The sequence below is a fragment of the Camelina sativa genome, chromosome 1 (genome assembly GCF_000633955.1).
Source record: "Camelina sativa cultivar DH55 chromosome 1, Cs, whole genome shotgun sequence".
NCBI classification, from domain to species: domain Eukaryota; kingdom Viridiplantae; phylum Streptophyta; class Magnoliopsida; order Brassicales; family Brassicaceae; genus Camelina; species Camelina sativa.
The window spans coordinates 13,389,117-13,415,810 of record NC_025685.1 but is presented as its reverse complement, the minus strand read 5'-3'; the positions used below and the strand labels follow the sequence as shown (position 1 = coordinate 13,415,810).

General features: G+C 32.3%; 1 protein-coding gene and 2 long non-coding RNA genes across 3 annotated transcripts; all 3 read right to left on the bottom strand.

Annotated features, from left to right (window-relative positions):
- Positions 9,473 to 10,152, bottom strand: LOC104789702. The gene is made up of 2 exons (XR_768567.2): positions 10,091 to 10,152; positions 9,473 to 10,013 (listed from the first exon to the last, which is right to left on the bottom strand). It is a non-coding gene; the product is annotated as an uncharacterized LOC104789702 (long non-coding RNA).
- LOC104789694 (B3 domain-containing transcription factor ABI3) lies at positions 10,246 to 13,486 on the bottom strand. The gene is made up of 6 exons (XM_010515353.2): positions 11,768 to 13,486; positions 11,541 to 11,633; positions 11,240 to 11,340; positions 11,058 to 11,104; positions 10,864 to 10,940; positions 10,246 to 10,786 (listed from the first exon to the last, which is right to left on the bottom strand). The coding sequence occupies exons 1-6, from the start codon at positions 13,484 to 13,486 to the stop codon at positions 10,619 to 10,621; spliced, it is 2,205 nt and encodes a 734-aa protein (XP_010513655.1). The 3' UTR covers positions 10,246 to 10,618.
- LOC104789689 lies at positions 18,388 to 19,636 on the bottom strand. Its single transcript, XR_768566.1, has 2 exons — positions 19,331 to 19,636; positions 18,388 to 19,001 (listed from the first exon to the last, which is right to left on the bottom strand). It is a non-coding gene; the product is annotated as an uncharacterized LOC104789689 (long non-coding RNA).

Sequence of the window (26,694 nt, the reverse complement as noted above, 5' to 3'; positions counted from 1 at the left end):
GATGTTCCACAATGACAGTGAAGAATCAACACAAAGAAGAAGAAAGAAACATGAAGAAATCTCAAAACTTCCATGCCCATTTCTCACAAAGAGAGAGAGAGAGAGAAAGAGAGAGAGAGGTTAGTGAAGGGAAAAAGGTAAGAACTTTGAGTTTCAAGGCTGCTCCTTTGTAGCAGAAAGAGAGTGTTGACTACTTTGTAAGCACTTTGGTCAATCATCTCAACGGCTATGATCCAAACTCAAACCGGATTGGTTCCTTACCGTCCGATTGATCCAAAAGTTGGAATCTTTATAATCAGAAAGTGTTTAACCGGATTGATTGCTTACCGTCGGATCAAAGAGTTTAAAGTGATGGACAAGAATGGTATAAATGTACTGATTACTCCTGAATTTATAAAGTTACTTTTCTTTATAACTTTAATTGATTAAACTATTAGCACGCTCAAATTCGGAATTAAAGACTTTTTATCTCTGCCAAAATAATAAAAATGATGTTCTTTTTATCAAGTTGAAGTTCTTTCTTTTTTTTTTCTGTAAATTGGTTCATAGGGTGTTTCATACTCCTTCAACCTTGTCCGTTGATGAGTTCATTGGGAGACATGAGATAAGTGAATGAACGGTTGATGATGGAGAAGGTGGTAGAGTCTTGGATAGTTGTGGTTTCTAGAAAGACAATTTGTTGGAAGTATATATACAGAAAATACAGAGCCAATTTTTTTATTTTTGAAAAATGGGAAATGTGAATACCTAAGTGAGAAGAAGTTTTGTTGTCTATGTCCTTTTGTGTATTGTTTTGCCTATTTCGAAAAAATTTCAACGGTGGGGATCGAGCCAGAACCGGACAATGTCCAAAAACATAATTTTAGATTTGGATTTTTGACATTAAACAAGACAGAATAATTTGTTTTATTGTTTAATTACCCGCTCTATTTTTTTTGTTTTTTATTGAAGAAAATAGAGTTTGTTTTCTTAAAATTAAGCATATATATAGAAAAACAAAATATAAAATCTTATTATGTCTCCGTTTTACAAAGGGTATCATGTTAAAGTTATATTTTGTTTTACAAAAAAATGTTGTTTTGTACTTTTAACAGAAATTTTATTAATTATATATCCATTTAAATCTTACTATTCCACCTTATTAGTTAGGGGGAAAAAATTAGTACTATGTTATTAACTGGCATGAGAGAGAATTGTACACTTTTCATAATAGTATATGTGGAAATAGTAAAATGATACGACTAATGTTTGTGAAACAAATTTAATATATCTTTGCAACGGATTAAAATTTTATGAATGATGCAAAACAACTAGCTTGTTCCCTTTACAGACTACAGCTACCACTACAAATCTATTTAAGTCAGAGCAGATTCAAAAACATTGTTGTAATGTTATCGAGTTTGGCACTTTGGCTTTTAGTAATATAGAATTGTTCAAAAAGAATAATATCATAGATCATAAGACAAAGTTAAAAACAATGATCTTTTATTTTGACCTTGTTGGATTTGGTCTAATAAGACTACATATTACATAAAATAGAGAACATATATGTTTGCAAGTCGGGAAAATTATTTTATTGTTTTATACTTTTATTACATCTCTAAGGGTGACTACACAATTTCGAATCATCCTGTTGTGTAAAATAATAATATGTTCTCAAGTCTCCAGATGTATAAATATATTTCATGCAACTATATAGAAGAAGACAGATGAAAACATGAGAAATCACTGATTAGATTACTGACTCAAATATGTCACGTCTTTATCAACATCTGAAACTATTCAACTACCACGCTCTGCTCCTTTTGCAATCAACTTCACTTTCATAAGATCAGATTATTCATCAACTCCACTTTTTTTTGTTTTCTTTTGTTTCTCTATTCTATTTTATAAGTCATATGTTTTCAAGTTTTCAACCGTCTCACGGCTTTGTAGTAGGGCCTGAATTGAGAAAGGTGTGGTGTGGATATTTGGCACGGGTCAGATCAATCTTTTTGAATCTCTCCATTCATTAGGTGGTGTCCATTACTCATTGATACATACGATACAACAAATGAACAAACAGGGTTCAAGGCTTCAAGCTAACCAGATAAACAAGAGAATATAATAGAATCAAAAGTGGTAAACGAACAACTCTTCTTAGAATGTCCATAGCTTGTGGGCGTGTGTTTAAAGGAGGCCTAGTTATTTTTTCTTATTAGGCCCATCATTTTTAAATCTTAGCCTTTAAAGACATTTTTATTTCAAAACTCTTGTAAACCCTTAATAGAAAGAAAAAGATCCCCATCCCAAACTCACCACTTTAGAGAAGATTTCAAATTGCTTTTTTTTTTCTAATATATCTTTCATGATTTTTTCTTTAGTTGTACTTTTAAATATGTGTAAGTAATAATTCATTGATCGATATATTTAGAATGCCTATTTAAATCATGAGTTAACTTTGAACGAGTAATATTGTAACATCCCGGTTTAGAAGTGTTTTATAAATCTCGACACCTTCTCCTTATTGTTGTTGTTGCGGATTTCATGCTTGAGCTGTGAATAAAGCAAAGAGAGAGATGTTTGGTGTGGTGTGAAGGAGATTAAGGAGAAATCAGAATCATCATGGTTGGGTAGGAAAGGGTTTCGACATAGCAAATTGTACCCAATGTTTTGTGAGGTGATTCGTCTCAAACGCGAACTGAGACCAGAGGGGATTGTAAGTGTGTCGTGGGCTTGTCTGGTACCTGATTGACACGAGATTTTGTGGGAAACTTCGTGACGTCTAGGGCTAGCTTTCCATCGGAGGGATTTGGAAGTTAACGGAAGTTACTAGGCTGTTGCAGACGCGAGGAGAGTCTCTCCTGGTTTTATTTGTTGTTAGAATTATTTTGTTTAGGTAATGTGTAGCGTGGAATCATGGCGATGAGGTTGAGGATCATCTAGGATCTCGGTTTTGTGATGTTGGTTTTTAATGTTTGTATTGTTGAAATCTTGGATAAAAATATGTTAGGTTGTTGGTTATGTTTTTCATTCCGATGTGCATATTGTTCGTTTGGTATGTTTGAGTTGTAATTAAATATTATGGAATATTTAATTATATTATATTTTAAATATAAAAAAAAAAAACTGGATCGGCTTGTTTCAAATACTTCTGTAACCAATTAAAATTTATGCTAAATAGTGTTGTAAACTGATCAAACCGAAACTCATAGGTATATAATTTTGTGAACTAATTTCGGAACGGTTCTGATGTTTTTTCCTTTATTATTTGTGTTGTATTTGCATTCATGAATCCTTCTCGCATACCTAAATATCTAATGCCTTTTTATTTTCCAATCAATTTATTCAATGCTAGTACCTTCTTGTTTTGTCAAAAAAAAAAGAGGTAGTTATTTTAGTGATTGAAAAACTAAACTAAAAATAAATTGATTTAGCTAGCCTCTCTTATCGAATACTTTTCGTGTTCCATTGATCTTGGTGGGGTTCGATCTTGTAATTACTACTAACATTTGCGGGTTGCTAAATTGTTTTTAAACTTAATTGTGGCAATTGCAAAATAAATTATGAACATATCGATTTTCTTTGCTTATATTAAGTCAAAGAGGCTTTGTTCATACATATACGAGTCTTGACCTTCTAACCAAGAAAACGTCTATGCAAACTCATGTTTTTGTAGGCCTAATTTTAATTAAAAAATTCAAAAGCTGGCCTACTAAAAAAAGTAACGTTTATGGAATTGCTTACTGAAACAACGTTTCTCAACTGTTTATAGGCTATAGACCATTTTCATTAGTTCAATTTTCATTGAAACAACATTGCTTATTGTATGATTAAAGTATTATTATTATTTTCTTTTTTGAGAATCTCTAGCCATTTCTGGGTTGGACATGTCCTAAAACTCTATCTTTTAAACTATCTGCACATGAAATAATACTTTAAAGTTTTAGTAAGAATTTTTCTTTTGCCTTAGCTAACTTCTATTGTCGAAATCTTTTTGTGTTATGCTGGTCCTTGTAGGGTTTGATCAAGTAATTACTACTAGGACACAATAATTGCACATTGCAATTAGTAAACTGGTGATAAACCTAATCTTGGAAATTGTAAATAAAACATATTAACCTTCTTTACTTATATGAAATCATATATGCTTTTAGTTCATAAGTGTGAGTCTGACATCTGACAAAAAAAACCGTCATGAACATATTGATATTTTTGCTTATATGAATTCATAGATGCTTTTAGTTCATAAATGTGAGTCTGACATCTTACATAAAACTGTTCGTGAACATATTAACCTTATTTGATTATACAAAGCCATATATACTTTTAATTTATAAATGTGCATCTCACAAAAAAAACCGTCCTTGAATATATTGACATTTTTTACTTAAAAAAGTCATATATGCTTTTATTTCATAAACATGAGTCTCACATATGATAAAAAAAACCGTCCATGAATATATTGACTTTTTTTACTTATACATGTCATATATGCTTTTATTTCATTAACGTGAGCCTGACATATGACAAAAAAACCGTCCATGAACATATGGACCTTCTTTGCTTATACGAAGCTATAAATGCTTTTAGTTCATAAACGTGTCTGACATCAGCTAAAAAACCGCCCATGAACAATTGACCTTCGTTGCTTATACGAAGCCATAGATGCTTTTAGTTGATAAATGTGAGTCTTAACATATGACAAAAAGGCATCCATGAACATATTGAGCTTCTTTGCTTATATGAAACCATATATACTTTTAGTTCATAAATGTGAGTCTGACATCTGACGAGAAAAATCGTCAATGCAAACTCTTCAAAGTTTAAAATCCGCATTTGCATATGAAACGACACTTTCAAGTTTTGTCTCACTTGTATTAGGAATCCACACTAAGCATTAAGTTTACCATACTCCAAAGTTTGGTTTTAGAGTTGGTCTTTGGATAGATAAATGCTTTATCGATCATTTTCATTTTGTCTCATTATTTTCAATATATTTTTCTATAACTGTCACGAATCTATTAACATATTGAGATAAATATAAAATTACAAAACTTTCTTATTTATAATCGAGAATCTTAAGCTTTGAATGGTGACAGCGGTCAAGGCCGGATTATTATCCCAATAGCATGCAAATTAGGAAGAGGAAAAGAAGTTCTCATTTGGCGCGTTTACAATTGTTTTAATATGGTATGAAACCATTTATATGATTGGTCCCAATTCTCAAATACAAGTGTACGCAACGCCACATTTTGTGGCTAAACCAGTCAAACCTAAATTTCCTTAAAAACGAACTTTCTCAAACTAAATTTAGATGTAAAATGGGTAACCCCAGCTATCCTCTTCCTATTCTATAAGAACGTAATCTTTACAAATAACTCCGTACATTTATATATTATCATTTTCCGCAAAATATTCACATTATAAACGATACGTAATAAAGCTCAACTCAAGAAATGAGCCACATACGTATAAAAAGTTACAACAACAAAAAGACTATAATCATCTCTCCAGAAATATAACACAAACACCATTTCCAGAATTAATCATTCTTTACAATATCCTGACGGTAAAAAAGGAAGAGAAGAGTTAACGACTCGACAAGAAAAAGCAAAAAAATGGAGTAAAAACCCGAACCCCGACCCCGACAACACAGCTTTAATCATAACCCTCCATTTGTCTTGAAGATCCCATGCATGCGNTATATGAAACCATATATACTTTTAGTTCATAAATGTGAGTCTGACATCTGACGAGAAAAATCGTCAATGCAAACTCTTCAAAGTTTAAAATCCGCATTTGCATATGAAACGACACTTTCAAGTTTTGTCTCACTTGTATTAGGAATCCACACTAAGCATTAAGTTTACCATACTCCAAAGTTTGGTTTTAGAGTTGGTCTTTGGATAGATAAATGCTTTATCGATCATTTTCATTTTGTCTCATTATTTTCAATATATTTTTCTATAACTGTCACGAATCTATTAACATATTGAGATAAATATAAAATTACAAAACTTTCTTATTTATAATCGAGAATCTTAAGCTTTGAATGGTGACAGCGGTCAAGGCCGGATTATTATCCCAATAGCATGCAAATTAGGAAGAGGAAAAGAAGTTCTCATTTGGCGCGTTTACAATTGTTTTAATATGGTATGAAACCATTTATATGATTGGTCCCAATNTCAAAAGTGGTAAACGAACAACTCTTCTTAGAATGTCCATAGCTTGTGGGCGTGTGTTTAAAGGAGGCCTAGTTATTTTTTCTTATTAGGCCCATCATTTTTAAATCTTAGCCTTTAAAGACATTTTTATTTCAAAACTCTTGTAAACCCTTAATAGAAAGAAAAAGATCCCCATCCCAAACTCACCACTTTAGAGAAGATTTCAAATTGCTTTTTTTTTTCTAATATATCTTTCATGATTTTTTCTTTAGTTGTACTTTTAAATATGTGTAAGTAATAATTCATTGATCGATATATTTAGAATGCCTATTTAAATCATGAGTTAACTTTGAACGAGTAATATTGTAACATCCCGGTTTAGAAGTGTTTTATAAATCTCGACACCTTCTCCTTATTGTTGTTGTTGCGGATTTCATGCTTGAGCTGTGAATAAAGCAAAGAGAGAGATGTTTGGTGTGGTGTGAAGGAGATTAAGGAGAAATCAGAATCATCATGGTTGGGTAGGAAAGGGTTTCGACATAGCAAATTGTACCCAATGTTTTGTGAGGTGATTCGTCTCAAACGCGAACTGAGACCAGAGGGGATTGTAAGTGTGTCGTGGGCTTGTCTGGTACCTGATTGACACGAGATTTTGTGGGAAACTTCGTGACGTCTAGGGCTAGCTTTCCATCGGAGGGATTTGGAAGTTAACGGAAGTTACTAGGCTGTTGCAGACGCGAGGAGAGTCTCTCCTGGTTTTATTTGTTGTTAGAATTATTTTGTTTAGGTAATGTGTAGCGTGGAATCATGGCGATGAGGTTGAGGATCATCTAGGATCTCGGTTTTGTGATGTTGGTTTTTAATGTTTGTATTGTTGAAATCTTGGATAAAAATATGTTAGGTTGTTGGTTATGTTTTTCATTCCGATGTGCATATTGTTCGTTTGGTATGTTTGAGTTGTAATTAAATATTATGGAATATTTAATTATATTATATTTTAAATATAAAAAAAAAAAACTGGATCGGCTTGTTTCAAATACTTCTGTAACCAATTAAAATTTATGCTAAATAGTGTTGTAAACTGATCAAACCGAAACTCATAGGTATATAATTTTGTGAACTAATTTCGGAACGGTTCTGATGTTTTTTCCTTTATTATTTGTGTTGTATTTGCATTCATGAATCCTTCTCGCATACCTAAATATCTAATGCCTTTTTATTTTCCAATCAATTTATTCAATGCTAGTACCTTCTTGTTTTGTCAAAAAAAAAAGAGGTAGTTATTTTAGTGATTGAAAAACTAAACTAAAAATAAATTGATTTAGCTAGCCTCTCTTCTCGAATACTTTTCGTGTTCCATTGATCTTGGTGGGGTTCGATCTTGTAATTACTACTAACATTTGCGGGTTGCTAAATTGTTTTTAAACTTAATTGTGGCAATTGCAAAATAAATTATGAACATATCGATTTTCTTTGCTTATATTAAGTCAAAGAGGCTTTGTTCATACATATACGAGTCTTGACCTTCTAACCAAGAAAACGTCTATGCAAACTCATGTTTTTGTAGGCCTAATTTTAATTAAAAAATTCAAAAGCTGGCCTACTAAAAAAAGTAACGTTTATGGAATTGCTTACTGAAACAACGTTTCTCAACTGTTTATAGGCTATAGACCATTTTCATTAGTTCAATTTTCATTGAAACAACATTGCTTATTGTATGATTAAAGTATTATTATTATTTTCTTTTTTGAGAATCTCTAGCCATTTCTGGGTTGGACATGTCCTAAAACTCTATCTTTTAAACTATCTGCACATGAAATAATACTTTAAAGTTTTAGTAAGAATTTTTCTTTTGCCTTAGCTAACTTCTATTGTCGAAATCTTTTTGTGTTATGCTGGTCCTTGTAGGGTTTGATCAAGTAATTACTACTAGGACACAATAATTGCACATTGCAATTAGTAAACTGGTGATAAACCTAATCTTGGAAATTGTAAATAAAACATATTAACCTTCTTTACTTATATGAAATCATATATGCTTTTAGTTCATAAGTGTGAGTCTGACATCTGACAAAAAAAACCGTCATGAACATATTGATATTTTTGCTTATATGAATTCATAGATGCTTTTAGTTCATAAATGTGAGTCTGACATCTTACATAAAACTGTTCGTGAACATATTAACCTTATTTGATTATACAAAGCCATATATACTTTTAATTTATAAATGTGCATCTCACAAAAAAAACCGTCCTTGAATATATTGACATTTTTTACTTAAAAAAGTCATATATGCTTTTATTTCATAAACATGAGTCTCACATATGATAAAAAAAACCGTCCATGAATATATTGACTTTTTTTACTTATACATGTCATATATGCTTTTATTTCATTAACGTGAGCCTGACATATGACAAAAAAACCGTCCATGAACATATGGACCTTCTTTGCTTATACGAAGCTATAAATGCTTTTAGTTCATAAACGTGTCTGACATCAGCTAAAAAACCGCCCATGAACAATTGACCTTCGTTGCTTATACGAAGCCATAGATGCTTTTAGTTGATAAATGTGAGTCTTAACATATGACAAAAAGGCATCCATGAACATATTGAGCTTCTTTGCTTATATGAAACCATATATACTTTTAGTTCATAAATGTGAGTCTGACATCTGACGAGAAAAATCGTCAATGCAAACTCTTCAAAGTTTAAAATCCGCATTTGCATATGAAACGACACTTTCAAGTTTTGTCTCACTTGTATTAGGAATCCACACTAAGCATTAAGTTTACCATACTCCAAAGTTTGGTTTTAGAGTTGGTCTTTGGATAGATAAATGCTTTATCGATCATTTTCATTTTGTCTCATTATTTTCAATATATTTTTCTATAACTGTCACGAATCTATTAACATATTGAGATAAATATAAAATTACAAAACTTTCTTATTTATAATCGAGAATCTTAAGCTTTGAATGGTGACAGCGGTCAAGGCCGGATTATTATCCCAATAGCATGCAAATTAGGAAGAGGAAAAGAAGTTCTCATTTGGCGCGTTTACAATTGTTTTAATATGGTATGAAACCATTTATATGATTGGTCCCAATTCTCAAATACAAGTGTACGCAACGCCACATTTTGTGGCTAAACCAGTCAAACCTAAATTTCCTTAAAAACGAACTTTCTCAAACTAAATTTAGATGTAAAATGGGTAACCCCAGCTATCCTCTTCCTATTCTATAAGAACGTAATCTTTACAAATAACTCCGTACATTTATATATTATCATTTTCCGCAAAATATTCACATTATAAACGATACGTAATAAAGCTCAACTCAAGAAATGAGCCACATACGTATAAAAAGTTACAACAACAAAAAGACTATAATCATCTCTCCAGAAATATAACACAAACACCATTTCCAGATTTAATCATTCTTTACAATATCCTGACGGTAAAAAAGGAAGAGAAGAGTTAACGACTCGACAAGAAAAAGCAAAAAAATGGAGTAAAAACCCGAACCCCGACCCCGACAACACAGCTTTAATCATAACCCTCCATTTGTCTTGAAGATCCCATGCATGCGCGAGAAGTGGCACACTCAGGTACGCTGCCATTTTTTCCTTTTGCCTCTTTATTACTTGCTACATAATAATATTTATATTGTTTCATGTTCTTTCTTTTTTGCTTTCTTCATTTAACAGTTTGAGAAGCTGGTGAAGCGACCACCACACTGGCCGAAGGAGAGTTATTGTTTATGTTCCTCTGCGACTTGTTTTGCCTCTTCGTGGTAGCTGCTGACGACGGCGGAGCCTCCTGCTTCTGTCCCGTCGGCTGTCTTACTTTAACCCCTCGTATCAACTGTCACAATATTAAGTAATGATGAGAATTGAATATTATAAAAAATTGTAGGAAACAAAATGTGATGATTCTCTTACATATTTGCCACATTTAACGTCGGAGTATATGACTATGAAATCACCTTCTTGGAGCCCATTGCNTTCCTATTCTATAAGAACGTAATCTTTACAAATAACTCCGTACATTTATATATTATCATTTTCCGCAAAATATTCACATTATAAACGATACGTAATAAAGCTCAACTCAAGAAATGAGCCACATACGTATAAAAAGTTACAACAACAAAAAGACTATAATCATCTCTCCAGAAATATAACACAAACACCATTTCCAGATTTAATCATTCTTTACAATATCCTGACGGTAAAAAAGGAAGAGAAGAGTTAACGACTCGACAAGAAAAAGCAAAAAAATGGAGTAAAAACCCGAACCCCGACCCCGACAACACAGCTTTAATCATAACCCTCCATTTGTCTTTAAGATCCCATGCATGCACGAGAAGTGGCACACTCAGGTACGCTGCCATTTTTTCCTTTTGCCTCTTTATTACTTGCTACATAATAATATTTATATTGTTTCATGTTCTTTCTTTTTTGCTTTCTTCATTTAACAGTTTGAGAAGCTGGTGAAGCGACCACCACACTGGCCGAAGGAGAGTTATTGTTTATGTTCCTCTGCGACTTGTTTTGCCTCTTCGTGGTAGCTGCTGACGACGGCGGAGCCTCCTGCTTCTGTCCCGTCGGCTGTCTTACTTTAACCCCTCGTATCAACTGTCACAATATTAAGTAATGATGAGAATTGAATATTATAAAAAATTGTAGGAAACAAAATGTGATGATTCTCTTACATATTTGCCACATTTAACGTCGGAGTATATGACTATGAAATCACCTTCTTGGAGCCCATTGCTTTTCACAAAATCGCCTGTAAAAGTAAATTTTCAAGGAAAATTAGTTAGGCGGCCACAACAGTAATAAATTACAAAAGAACAACAAACTATAGAACAAAAATTTACTAATGGGTACATTTTCAAAAACGTACCGGTGTTCTCGAGAAGATACATCCTGCTTTTGTTGTTCGGCCAAAATCTACAACCCATTAAAAGAAGAAAATTAAATAATCAAAGAGAGAGACTGGTCAAAGTTCCAACTCTTGACAAATACACGAAAGACATTGAAAAAAAAAAAAAATCAAATGTTCACTAAATTATCATCGTAACTTACCTATAGCGCATGTTCCACACACGAGAGGTTCCAATATCTTCCATGGCTAGAGAGATACCGTCTCTTGCCTCTAGCTCCGGCAAGTGCGTCTCAGCTTCTTTCTGTATATTTTCATTTTCATAAAATTCAGTAAAATAAAAATTAAAACCAAAATATATTTTTCAAAAAAAAAAACTTAAACCAAAACAGTGAAAACAACAAAAATCGGTTTTACATACACATAGAAACTTAAAAAGAAAAAAAAAGAAAAAAAAAGGAAAAAAGGAAAGCAAATGCTACAAGAAATTAGAAGTAAATTTACTTTTGGTAAGACGATCCTTCCAAGGTTACCCACGTCGCTTTGCTTCAAGACTTTCTGCAAGAGAAACCGCAGATTCTTTTCTGGTTTCCATCCCTTCCAAAAGAAATAAAAATCATTTTAATTTTCATTAATCAAACAGCTTCATCATCAAACCAATACGACTTGGTGCAGTTACACTTTCCTTATAACATTAAACAATGAGAAAGATGAACATTGTGCATGTCTACCTGCCGACGATCTGGTACTGGTACTGGTACCACCTGCTGACGTGGCATAGCAGAAGCGGAGCCAGCTCGGTCCATCATTGGTAACTGAGTCTCCATCGGTGGTGGTAACTGAGGTGGCACAGAAGGAACGTTTGGCCAATACATCCATGTCCCTCCGGTGGCGTTTGTGGCCACGGGATTAAGTTGTGGAGCCACCGCGGCACAGGTTTCACCGACTTGGTTCTGATTCTGCTGATTAGTGCTGTTGTTGTTGTTGTTGTTGTTGTGTCTATGGTGATGAGACAAGAACCTTCTCTGTCTCGCCATCCGTTTCTTTCTTGCCTCTTTAGTTGCGGAGGAACACAAACGAAGTAGTCTCTGATCTCTCATTTGTCCTGGAGGAATATAAGGATATTGATACGGATTCATGTTGTATCCGGTGAAACCTGTTGGCTCTCCAAACTGATTATACTGCGGGTTTGGCGGCATGGGGAATTGTTGATGTGGCATGGGACCAGACTGTGGTGGTGGCGGTGGCCATGACGGTGGAGATTCAAGTATAGGAAGATACTCCGGTGGCGGAGGAGGATAACTCGGAGCAGGCATGTATCCGAAACCCGGATCGGAGACAAAAGCTTGTTGTGGTTGTGGTGTAGGAACCCATGTTGAAGGTGAGAAACATGTTTGATCGGACGGTGGGATTAAGTTGTTGTTATTAGGGTTAGGGTTTTGAAATGGATCTTGTTGGAATGATTGTTGATAAGAGATGTTGTTGTTGTTGGTGGTGGTGATGGTGGTGGTGGTGGTGGTGCGTCTTCTTTGCAAATGATTAGTTTGCACCCATTCAAGAATCAGCTTCAAAAGCTGCTTCATAGCTTCTTTCCCACCACCAAGCCTTCTCGCCGCTGATTCAATCGTAGCTTTCTTGATCTTCACTTTCCTTAAATCCTCAGCCGACACAGTGTCCTTGTTGTTCTTTAGCCATTCCAAGAACACAGTCGCGAGATCATCATCTTGTTCCAAGGAAGAATTCATCATTTGCATGTCTCCTCCACTATTATTCTCCAACATCGGAACAACGACCTGATCTTGTTGTCTCTCAAGGGTTTGGTCCATCAAGTTAGGGTTTTGCGTGTCATCATCTTGGCTAAAGATGGCTGAAGTATCAAAGAACTCGTTGCTATCGAGCAGATCCATGTACCCGAAAGTCTCCATCATATCAATGCAATCACCACCGCCTTCACCGCAACCGAAACCTTGACTAGTGTCTAACGGAATCTCCATTGAAGCTGTGGATTGCAATGCGCCAGAAGACTCATCACACTTTCCTGATCCGTATTGGTTTTGGTTGGGAGCCGGATCTTCTCCGTCTGATCTCAAAATAGCCCAAGAAGCAGCTGAGGAAGTGGAGGAAGAAGCTGCGGAAGAAGAAGAGGCTGAGGAGACGATTGCGTTGACAGGAGCTGGAGATGTTGAAGACGATGATGATGACGACATGCATGGGAAATCAGGAAGCGTCGGGAGATCTCCGTAGAAGAGTGAAGGGTCATGATGAACAATCAAGTCATCATCTCCATGAGCATGATGATGATTATGGTCACCTCCATGGTCATCTATCCAGATCTCTCTACCAACATCATCCATTCCAACTATTAAAATATCTTCATCAGCATCTCCGGCGAGTATTCCACAATCCTCAGCCAGATCTCCGCCGTTCGCCGCCACATGCAAGCTTTTCATCGGTGTGATGGATCCGTGAATAGTCTTTTCTCTCGTGGAGGTGGAAATGAAAACGATAAAACTAGATTGGAGAGAGAGTGAAAAGTTAGGGTTTTTAGTGTTTGTACGGACAGATAGGGTTTGTATGTGGGTAAGGAGGCAAGAAGGAAAAAAAGAAAAAATTAACCCAACTTGGCTATCATCGAATCTTCAAACAACATAAACTATCTGGCCATCCATCTCCATATACAACATATAATCTTTTGTGATTCAGAAAGAGCTTGACAAGTTCAAAACTTTATAAAAGAGAAGAAAGAGGATCCACAACATATGAAAAGATCCAACCAAAACTAGCTATTTTCTCCAACTTCAGATGGAGAAAGATTGATATTAAATATGGTCTAAATTTTGGTTGCGGATCTGAAGTATATATATGAAGATGTGATATGTTCACAAAGATTGGCCTTTGGTTCTAATGGAACAGAGAAAGAAGTTCAGGTTTTAAAGAGGAAGAACTGTGTGATGAACAGCTAATAATATGTAATCTAAAACCGTTTGTGTTTACTCCAATGAAGGATAAATACAAGAAGACTCTCTCCTTTTTATTTTATCAAATTATGGAGAGATAGTATTATATAACTATAAAATAAACATGGTTAAAATCACCCAAAGAAGAAAATATAAGTTACAATAAGAGAGCCCCATGTGTTCCAGTTTGTTCCATGAAGTTTTTATTTACAACTATAGTTATCATTTTGTATAGTATAAAATATGTTCGTGAACTCTTTTTCTGACGATAAGTGATAATTTTGGTTTTAAGTTATTCTGTTTCTCCTTTGTAGCATTCAATTAACTCAGCGGAAAAAAAAGGAGAGAGACAGGAGTTTTTAAGAAAAAGAGATGTAACAGTTTTCTCAGCATTTGATTTTTCAAAGAGGACAAAAAGCAAACGTTTAAACTTGTGGGCAATATTGACAAAACTGTTGAGCTCATAAAAACTTAAAACATTTAAAATTCTATTTATATATCATCTTGCAAGAAATAAAAATACATGTCTAGGAGAAAAGACAATGGTTTTTGAAATTACATCGTATTAAAAAAACTAAAACAAACTACATATTTAAGTTGAATAAAGAACTTTAAAACGACGAGAAAATAGAAGTCCCCTCGTGCCGCTAGTATCTAAAGGTTGGTACAGGAGTTTGTGCCCACGTGCCATACGTTCGAATTTGAGTGGTGAGACCAAGCGGTGGTTCTTAAACACTTCTTTTGTATTAAAATATAAAATTTCCAATTATAAGCTTTCCACCTTCGTATGTGCAAAATGGTCACCTTTACAAAAGTAAGTTTCCTCGCTCAGTTTTAAAATTATCTGGCCAAAAAGATTCGAAAAACTTGCACTGTCCTATTGAAGTGGAAGAGACAGACACAGATTTTATTACCCTGGAAATAAATACTTTAACATAAGAGTAGTAGCATAAGTTTTGTGAATTTTTTTTTCCAATGTTTTCATGAAGAATAAAAATAAAAATTTTAAAACCGTAATTTTAATATATATATATATATATATACCCGATTGGTGAAAGCTTTTAAAACTTTAAAAACATTTAAATTATCAATCAAACTTTTATAGTTTTATTATTTTTTAAATTTCAACCATCATTTTAATATTTTCCATGATGCTATAAAATTTAAAAACATTTTTTTTTTCAACCAAATATTAAATTAAAAGATAACTTCGAGGTTGATTGCCCAAGGCAGAAGGAAAGAGTTTACAAAAGTAGATGCAGAAATTAATAATCTCGAAAAGTGAGCAAGACAATCAGCTCGAACATTGGATGTGTGCGGAATCTTCATAAGCACGAAGGATGGAAAAGATGAACGAAGTACACCAAGCTCTTCCAACAGGTTGGAGAAGGCAGGCCAATCATTGGGGTACTGCACCATCGCCACTAGTTCAGCACAATATGTCTCAAAACTCTAACAATCAACACCCGCCGCCAAAATGGATCTCATCGCCCATATCAACGCATGAAGCTCCAAATGTAGAGGTGAAGGACCGCGTTATATTCTCTTTCCATTATATTTAAAAGCTCTTCAAAAGTGTAAATATATATATATATAAATATTTTATTTTTCCAAATTAAATATTTTTATATATTTCTCTTTCTTTTATGTTTTATTTTAATAATAGTTTTTATTTTTTCATCATCATCATTAATGAAAATATGTTTTCAGGGTTTTCAGATCCCAAGTCGATTTAGGTAAAAAATAAAAGGGCAACATTATCTTTATTTGCGACTAATTAACTACAAAAGGTTTATTTTTTAACTCTGGTCAAAAATTCATCACTAGTGTTAATGACTGTTAAGTCGTAAGTATGAAACTACCATTATAAATAAAACGATGGTTTTTTAAGGCAGTGGAAATTAAACTAGGTATTTTTTGTCCAATTTAGTAACTACAAGTCCAAAAAATGAGAATTTGTTAGAAATACCCATTTTAAGATACTCCTTTTCAAAAATACCCTTTTTTTGAACATTTTCATTTTTACCCTCTTTTACACAATTACAATGAGTTAAATTAATTCTTAGATTTTTTTTTTAGGTTTGGGTTCTCAATTTTATGTTTAGTGTATAGTTTTTAAAAGGTAGGGTTTAGTATTTAGGGTTTAGGGTTTAGAATTTAATCATTTTATATATTAAAAAGGGGTATTTTTAAAAATGCACACCATGAAAGAGCATTTTTGAAAAGTGGCATACAAAATAGAGTATTTTTGAAAATCCCCCTCAAAAAATTAGATGATGTATTTTTCAGGTTTTTTCCCTTAATAATGATGTATAAGAGTTTATGAAATTCATCATTAATAAGAAAGTAACATTCAAAAAAAATGCATTGATTAGTGTTTAATGGATTTTTGACTGGTCATATAACTACTTAATATAAAAAACATTCAAAACAATTAAAAATTAATCACCAAAAACAAAAGAAAAACAGAATTTTCAAACAAAATCACATATTTTTTTTACATACAGTTTTTAAAATTTAATTTATCATTAATAAAATTTATTTTTGTTATGAAATTGTTATGAATTATAGTATCACATAATTTATATTTATTATTGATAAATAATATATATATAAAATAATAGCTACAGCTTTAAAAGTTGTTAGTAAACAATCAGATTTTAAAAGTAAAAGTTTTTACAGTCAAAGTTTCTACAGACAAAAGTAACAACCGTTCTCAATCAGGGCCATAGTTACAAACAGGTTTCGACTTTGCCTTCAAAATGAGATTCAGAAGGTCATGTACTGGTACTTTGTTTACTGGGGAATTTCTCTATTTTTGCTGCTAATCTTTGTAAAGTCAACAGAAGAATGCTATGGTTAAAGAGGTTGTGCTTTGATATTCTATTATTCTCTAATAACAATAAAAAGTCCTTCTGGCAAGGTTTATCTTTGAGTCTTCTCTACATAACAATAACAATGAGAAGTCTCATAGATTTTTATAAATTATCGTAATCATGATTTGAATTAATAATGCGATTTGTTCCAGTGTCACACATCTCAATCTCATAGTGAAAATATTTCGTATAAAATTGTATGTTTAACATAGATTAATATAATTTGGTTTGGCAAAACAAATTTAACATCTTATATGTTAATAAGAAACCAGTAAACACCATTGCAGTAAAATTAGGATTTACAAAAAAAATCTATGAGTTTAGGATTTATCATCGAGATTTACAATAATAGGTCTTTTAATTTGATTGAACAGACAAAATTGCCCTTTAACTAAATGATTCTTTCTCAATCTTCTGTTTCTGTCACCTCAACCACGTTCTTAGATCTCGCTGTTGTGGTTTGAAGAGAAAGACCTGTGACTGTTGTGAATGCTCAGATCTCTTAGCCGATGCATGTTTAGTTGATCGTCGTCCATTCTAATGGGTAAAAAGGAATCTGATCATCTCCTCCTCCTTCATAGTTATCTAGTTTGTGGTTCATGTAAGATTAAAAGAGAATTTGATATGATTAATGTTTATGATTGGAACTCTTGGATTCTTAGATAGTATCTCCTTAGGGTATAGCTTCCTTCATCCAAAGCAAAATAGATAAAATCCATTGAATTTATCCAACCGGAGATGGTGTTGGCGTCGGAGTGGTTTTTTGTTTTGAGAAGCCAAGAAATTGGTTTTCAAAGTGACGAAGATGGTGTGTATGAAACAAAAAATGAGATGCTCGACGGTAGAAAGGTGATTGTGGTTGTGGTCTGGTTAAAAGAAGGAAGGAGAAGACACATAGGTTAAGAACAACAAACTGATTTTTCCCTTATACCAAAAAGACCTAAAACCGAGAGTTCCAACCATACAACCTAATTTCAAATATTTTGTTCAACAAAACCCCAATCTAATAAATATCTCACTAAAATTAAGATTCATGGAAAATCATTTAAAATCTGGTACGTATGCGCCAAAATATTATTTTATGATCTTCAACATAACAATTACTCACTTCACAAGAGAACATTTTTTCACCCAAAACTTGACAAAAAAAACTTTAGTACTTTTAAATAATTGTCATACTATACAAATATTAGTATACACATAAATTATATATACACTCTTAGGAGATTTGTAAATATAAATAAAAGATATATTATCCAATCATTAATTATTCATTTTAGTAAAATCATGTACTAGTGTATCTATGATTTAGATATACTATTTAAAATCTTATGTTATTTGTTTACTGATTTACTTTTTAGATTTTAAAACCCACATTGAATTCAAAATGGATTTTAAATGATTTAGGTATGAAAAATATAAAGATTCAAATACATGGGTAAATCATGTTATTTCCAAAAATTACGTATATGATTTTAAAGTCAGTGAAGATTTCAAAATTTCATATGGACTTCAAAATACATAAACCAATAAATGCTCCTTTTACTACTCTCTCTCTTATTTGATGTTTTTTTTTCACGGGAGTACTATTATTTTCTTCAAAAAGACAAAGCCAAAATTTACAAAGCAAAAGTAGTAAAAACACTAAGACAAGCTTTGCAAGAAATTTAGAAAAAAATTGAATCTATCACTTAACCCCACTCCCAGGAAATTTTATGCTCAACGCGCGACCCGACCGAGCTATGAGTGCAATCCAATTAACCTGTAACTTCTGGTTGGTTAACCATTAGAGATTAACCAAAAAACAAGCTTTTATCGCTTTTATTAAGCAAACATAAAACCTAAATATAAGGAAAGAGTGCTGCCAAATCCAACTCAACAACCATGTGTCACGATCCGAAGCGAAGTTGAGGACACATGGGACGAGAAGAGAAAGGAGTCACCAGTTTGACTTCTGCAAACACCAGTCATCACCGATCTCCAAACCACCGTAAACCACCGCACAAATCACATAGTCATCATTTTCAGGCAATCCGATGGAGGCTCGAGCAAGCATAGAGGACCCAAGCCCAATCTTGTTCGTCAAGAACAGCCAGAGACGGTTCACCATCTCGAATGAAACCACCATGAACCTAAATAATAAAATTTAAAGATCCAAATCGATCCAGGTAAGTTGCAGAAAAAGAGAAGACCATCACCATCATCAATTACTTCATATCAAACCAGAGTCACCGAACTAAACTTCAATCCACAAATAAAAATTCATCCTTTTAAGTGAAAAACCCCAAAAATCTTGAAGGACAAATTAAACTCCATAATAAAGGAAGGATTGAAGAATGACAAATTCAGATCGAAAGAAGGATAAGAGATATCAAGAGGCAAATGAAAGATAAGCCACAAAAGCAAATCAAAATCGATTGAGACAACAAAGAAAAGCAAAATCCAGAAAAGAATTTGGAACCTAAAGCATCGAAGAACCACTGAGAGATGGACGACAGATTCTCTACAATACCACCGAATTCAGAAGGAAAACCAGCCACACGCCACCATAGTGATGAAAACGGTGCTATACGATAAGGTGAACATCTCCTCTACAGAAGCAGGAGATGCCAAAGACTAACCCGACTCATGGGAAGAAAACGCTGGATACTAATCATACGATCCAACAAAACAAATTCTATTGAGCTTTCTCTCTCTAAATGATACGAGAGAGAGAAGAGAGAGAAAGCTATGCTAATTTATTTGATGTTTTATCTATAAAGCTATATTCAATAAACTATATGAAGTATATGTATATATTTCTGTTTTTTCGTTTTTCTATTTTATAAACATAAATTAGTACTGTTTATAGTTTTTTAGTTATTGTTCTAGAGTTAAAATAAAATTGTTTTATAATAGTTGTTGTCTTAGATTTTTAATACATATATTTGGTAAAAATATCAATTTTATCTTAATTTTTTTATTGTATTAACCAATAAAAAAGTTAAACAAAATATTAAATAAAATAGAAAATAGAATATTTAGTTTTTTTCTTAACTTGTGTAAAAAAATTTTAAATGACAAGTAATTTAAAACGGGGAGAGTACTTGATATAACAATTCTGCTAATGGTTAAAAATACAACAAAATCCTAAAGTCATCAATGTTAGGGTTTTGACCCAAAAAATGAAACAAAGAATACCGATCTTTTCTTTTTCTTTCCCCGAGTGAGGTCGCCCTAGCCGCCATTCCCGAGCCGCAAAAGGAGTTTCTTCCCTCCAGAGCCGGGGTTGCCATGGCTCGCCGGCGTCAGATCCTGTCCTCTCTCTACTATTCCTCTCTTTTCCCGTCAGATCCAATTTTGTTACAGGTGGGTTGCTTATTCGAACTACATTTCCGGTTCTCTTTCTGGCGCTACTTCTTCCGTGGCTAGTCACGTCCTTATGTCGTTGTCGTTCTACCTTAACGAAGAACCTTTCTCTCTATTTCGTCTGTTTGCCTCCTATTGGCGATGTCTTTGGCCGGGTATGCTATCTTGTCCGAGTCTAGATCTAAGATCACATCGACGAGGTTCCGGAGAATCTTCCTCTCCTGATCCGTTGTCCTCCGTCTTCTGGCAAAGGCTTCGTCTGCTCCTAACCTTAGGGTTCAGTCTTTTTTGGTCTATGTTTCCTCCTCTCGCAGTTCATACATCGATTTCATCTCCGCCTCTCCTGCCATCCCGAAGATCCAGACGAAACTCATGGTGTCAAGTGTTGAGGTCGTTGTCATTCTTCCAGGCAATAGCCGCCGTGATGAATTTCCTAGCGTCTTCCTCAGCTCCCCCTCCCAACAAATCATTGGATACTTCTCCTGCTCTTCTCTGCCTGCATCAGATACTTCTCCTTCAGGTACAATCGGCTTCCAATCTAGAATTGTTTTTTTTTGGTTCAGACTCCGCCCAAACTTGGCGGTGTCTGCTCGCCGGATTTCTGTCCGACTTTGTTGGTTGCCTTCAGCCTAAAGTCTTTGGTGATTGCATGCAAGTCGTTCTGGCTGTTTGTTTTCAACCACCAATCCCATCCGTTTTGTTTTGGCTGTTGGGTCATAACTTTAGGGTTTCTCGTTTAACCCTCTTATATATGTGAAGAATGTTCTTTTGAGGCTTTGCCTTATGGAGTTATCAACGGTTCAGTATTTTGGGGTTTTGTCTCCATTACCTCTACAACTGATCCAAAGATTGCTTTCTCTGCACAAGTGGCAGGTTCTAGATCAAACTTTGGAGCACTTTTGCTGCTCATTCTTCCACAAGATGCCCCTTCACTTTTGGTGACTAATGGTGTCAAGGTTGAAGGACTCCTTGTTGATGTTGCTCTCTTGAGTGTTAGGTTTGCTCTTTCCTATCCCTTATCAATCGCTTTTGGCTTATTTCTTTAAAGTTTGCAGTTGTATTGGCTTTAGCTACTTTGCTTGCACTTTGGGCATGTCCAAGTGCGTATTTCTTCTTTATAACCGTTTGAATTGAATGGATATCTTTGTGCACACAAAAAAAAAACAAAGAATATCTAAGACATAATATGTAATGAAACAGAGAGAGTAAATTTTTTGGTTATAAATACTAAGACATAATATGTAATGAAAGAGAGAGAGTAAATTTTTTGGTTATAAATATAATCTTTTTGTAGTAAATGTATTTTTCTGCAATATTTAGTCTAATACTACGAATTTAATAGTTCATTATTATTTTTAGAATGCATGATAAATATAACATATAAATTTTTATCTAATTATGTGAAAATGCATTTAATTTAACCGAAGAAGTATTGACTTACACTGTGAGTTACACACTTGAATTATATACTTTAAGTACTCTTTTCACTATTTTACTTTTTAAAATAATAATTAAATGGAAAATTTGTCATAAAGAAAAAATTACAGACTATATGAAAAAGAGGATAACCAAATTGTGTTGTGACAAAGTATTTAATTACAAAATTGTTACAAAATAGTTCATAAAGAAATTTTCATAATTACAAAATTTTTAGGTACTTTGAAACTAAGTTTGCGGATAATATAGGTCTAAAAAGAGTTTTGAAGAAGTTTTTTTTTACAACAATTTAAAAAACTTTATTTCACACTATTAAATCGATTATTTTCTCAGGAAACTACAAACACTGTAATTAGTTAACTTTAACAATTGAAATTGAGAATATTTAGATTGGTCCATAATGACGAGATCAGCTCATAAGCATAAGTCAAAGTATTAAATCGAAGTCGTCAGACTTATGAAAAAAGATAAATAGCTTTAGAAGATAAAGAAAAGTCCCAAAAAAAAATCAAATGAGATATTGGCTTTAAAATAAGGAATTAGTCTATATTGTGAAACTGGACTTCTGTTCATGTATAAATAGAGAATATTTTATCAAAGGAGGCATCTCAAATTTAAAATAGAGAAACCCCCCCCCCCCCCTCATTTCAATTGAAAAACCCTACTTTTTTAGAAGGTAACAGTCCGACGTAGTCATTGGGATTTGGTTAAAATTCAATAAACTATTTTTTCTTCAAGAGAATGTAAAATTTATTTTTTATTTTTATCTATTTTGTAAATAAGCCATAGCATAAAACATCAAAACATAAGAAGTTTCTGCATGAGCGGAGCTAGGGTAGAAGTATGTGGGTCAATTGACCCTGGTGAAATTTTAAATTTAGTTGAATTTTTTAGGAAAAAAATTCAACTGATCCTGATAAAATAGTAGAATTGATCCCTATAAAAAAATTTAATAACATAATTGAGCTCTTAAATTATATTTTGACCCTGATTAATTGAATTCCTAGCCCCGCCACTGAGTTTCTGTTAGTTACGGATGATAGTCTAGTATGTTGTCCGGGTTTTTATTTTTGCAATCTAATAAGAGTCTTGGAAACCAAACATATTTGGTTGAACTATAAGACCATCTCTAATGTATATCTCTATTTTTTTCTTTAAAATAGAGTAGCTCAAAAATAAAGCATTGTTTTACTCCAATATTGGTAAAATTATAGAGTAGGGTTGGAGCAAATATTACTCTATAATAGAAATTTAACTCTAAAATATAGTAGGATTGGAGATGCCCTAATAAATGGTCTTTGTTTCATTAAGCGTGGTCTAAAAAGATATCATTTGGATTAATATTTAGACCTTGATTGATAATTTAATCTTTGTGATATTTTAACAAGCCAACAAGTCTGAAAATAATTTTTTTTAATGGAATTTGTGCTTTTTGTATATGAAAGAAGGTAAAAATTATTTGTAAAAAAAAAAAAATCAGTTTTACATTGAATGTATATATTAATTGACATTAGTAGAGGGTTTTAGATGATAAAAACCAGAAGAAAAAAAAACTGACAAAAACTGTTGACTGTCTAGTTTGAACTTTGAACACAATATTTATGTTGATAATAAACCAATAAAATCTTGTGGAGGGAAAATGGCATATTTCACACTAACAATTTCGATTTTGTGTTTCATATACAAACAAATTAGCAGTGCGTATTCCTAACTAAACAATCAAAAAGTTCAAATAACCTATATGAACTTCAATTATAGTGTTTTCATTAAAACTAATTGTTATTATGATGACTATATATAGCTAACATGGCGATGATGTGAACATGACCTAATAAAATCACCCCTAAACGACACTGTGGAGCATCAAAATTTTAGAAAATGCAAAACTGTCTCTACCTGAAGCATGAAGGACATAAACCAATAATTTATATTATTTTTAACAAAAAACAAAGTAAACCAATATTTTATCAAATGAAATAAAGTAAATTTTCTAATATTTCACGAAAACATAAATTTTTTTTATAAATTATTAAATATTGTAAAATAATTAAATTTCTCGGTTCTATGTTGTACTATATATTTAATAAATGAATATTTTATAAATTAATAAATTCTCTTAAATACTATATATTTTTGGGATATTAATAAGAATATATATATCTACATAAATTGATGATATTAATAGAATTATTTATTTCAAAAAGATTATTATCTTATTATTAATATCAAATTTTGTTAATTTTTACACCAATATTTTCCACATTTTAGTAATGTTTTTTTTCTTTTTCTTTTTCCACTTCAATTATAAATTGGATAAACGCAAGTAACAAACGGATCTTACGTATACTTTGTCCACCCCTAAAGTAGAGCCGTACGTACATCACCAACCTTTATATTGTCGTTCCATTCTTCTTTCATTTTATACGAACAACCAAAAGATTAGTAAAGACCAAAGACTAAAAATGACAGAGAGAGATTGGTTGCACATGCAAACAGGAATCCTTTCGTCACCATTCGTGGTTCAAGCGGCGGGTTGTCTTCATATGCTGCCATATGTCACCATTTCTGACTTTAAAGCAACCTTCTTTATCTCGTTTCTGCCAATAACTACGTTTTACTTCTTCTTTTTGTTTTTTTTTTCTCCATCGACCCCTCTCTCTCGCGTATGACATCTAACGATTGAAACCATACAAATCTAGTATATTTAACTCGTGTGTAGTTAGATTAGATCGTATCTAGTAAAAGTAATAAACTAAGGTAACTGTTTTGTCCATTATAGAGCATAGAATCCAAAAGCTTTTAGGTTAAGTAATAGAAGAGCGGTACATAAACGTACGCGTTACCACTATATAGTATATACGGTGATTGTGGTATAAGGTGATAACTGATAAGATAGTATTAGTTAATTTATGAGATGATGCTACCAGGCTACCAGGCTACCAGGCTACCAGGCTACCAGCATAAAAAACTTGTAGGATAAGGTATTCGTCCCTCTGTTTCGAGAATATATTCGAATGTCGCTATATTTTGTATAATCGTTAGATCCATTTTATCCACCTTAATTAATGATTATTAATTCTTTAAAAAAATAAGTCATTTGAATATTCTTTGCTTAACCCGATTATTCCTACCGTTTAAACAGTTCTTTTATCAGTTATTAAATATTTAGATTGAAAGTTTATGATGTTTTACAATAACTTGTGATCAAAATTTTAACAAAAATTATAAATTTAGTTTTAAAAATAGGTTTTTATGTGCTTACTACCATTTTGAAAACAATAATAAGTTTGTATTTTATATTGTGGCTTTACATTAACATAAAAAAACTATACATATTCTCTAATTAATATTATATATATATTATTTTGTATTAATTTAATAAAATTACTCTAAAACTAATCTTGATTAATTTTGTTTTATTTCTGATTTTCTTGCTAAGAGTTAGTCGGGTGCTATATAATGGCAATGTTTTTCTCCCGACATAAAAAGTGTTTTGCATCGATCGATCCATGTAACCAGAATTTGACACTTTTTTTTTAATTATTTAAGGTCGGTTTTGGACCTATGAGATGAAATATGGGCTTAGCAGTTAGCACCGATTCGTTTTTACATTCATCTCTATATTAAAGAGACTCCTAGTTTTTCCATTTTTTTAAAAAAAAAAAAAAAAAAAAAAAAAAAAAAAAAAAAAAAAACTACGACTTTTCCAAGATTTTATAAGTTGTTGACATTGTAAATATATCTGAAAATCTCCCCAACTTTTTTTGTTTTCATGCGCTTCTAAATTCAAAATCTCCCCAACAATTATCTTGAATTCGTAATTTCAACTCTTTTGGATGGCCAAACTGTGATCATATTGGCATTAGATATGGAAAATCAAATTCTTATTATTGTTAATAGGATGTCGGTCCGTGCGTTACCGCACGGAAAAATGAAAATTTAAAATGATTAACATTGTTAATTTTACATTTTGAGTGAAATTGTTTTGGTAATTTTTTAACTGTGTAATAGAAAAAATATAAATAATGACTAAGATGAATTGACCCAATTAGTTAAATAAAATATTTGTTATATATATAAAAATAAAAAATCGATTCAGTGACAATAAAAAAATAATGTTAAAGATATATAAATATATGTTTACAAATCATACTCAGATAATCACATTTGAAAGATATTCACATAGAATATAATTTAAATCATTATTATCAAAATTTATAAAAATAATAATAAGAGAATCAGGGAGAAAGAGCTCATAGCTGCAACTGCAACCAACCAAATTGACTAAAAAGATAAATCTATAAAAAATTTGAAATCACAATTAATTACCTAAATTAATACTTGAAAGAGATGATCAATACAGTTAGATGAAAATCGACACCAAACAAAAATTAGATGAATGAATCAATAAATAAAACAATCCAAATATTTTAACAAAAATGAGTGAATTATTGTTGATTAATAAATTGAAAGAAAATAAAACTCAGAATTTTTAAATTTCGAGGTATTAAATAATAGTCAAATAACAAAAACTCTTTTCAAGGTCCATAAAATATATATATATATATATATATATATATATATAAACAAAGAGGTGTGAAACAAAAATGTGCGAAAACTAACAAATGTGAACATTGAAAACTGGGAGTACGACGAAGAAACACAATTGTTGGATCAAAATATTGCAACTTTTAAGATCATGAACAAATCTAAACAGTTAGAAGAGATAGTAAAAATAATCTCATCCGTTATATTTAAATTGACCCCTAAAAGTGAGTTTGCTATAATATATAAACATATAAATCTATGATTTTATTTATTAACTTGTAAGTTTAAAAAATACTCAGAAAACAATAAATTCGAAACTTGCTTTTGTATTCCATAAAAGTTTATATATAATAAACAAAGAGATATAAAATATAAAGGTGTAAAACATAACGGGGTGAAAAAAAATGTAAAAAAATTAATAGGTGCGATTTTTGAAGAGGGGGACGATGAAAGTTTGACAAAAACGGGGATACGACGAAAAGATGCAAAAAT

Coding starts and splice junctions, on each gene's coding strand:
- LOC104789694 (XM_010515353.2), bottom strand. CDS start 13,486: ATGAAAAGCTTGCATGTGGCGGCGAACGGCGGAGATCTGGCTGAGGAT. Junction 11,634..11,767: donor CAGTACCAGATCGTCGGCAG/GTAGACATGCAC, acceptor TTCTTTTGGAAG/GGATGGAAACCAGAAAAGAA. Junction 11,341..11,540: donor GAAGGATCGTCTTACCAAAA/GTAAATTTACTT, acceptor GAAAATATACAG/AAAGAAGCTGAGACGCACTT.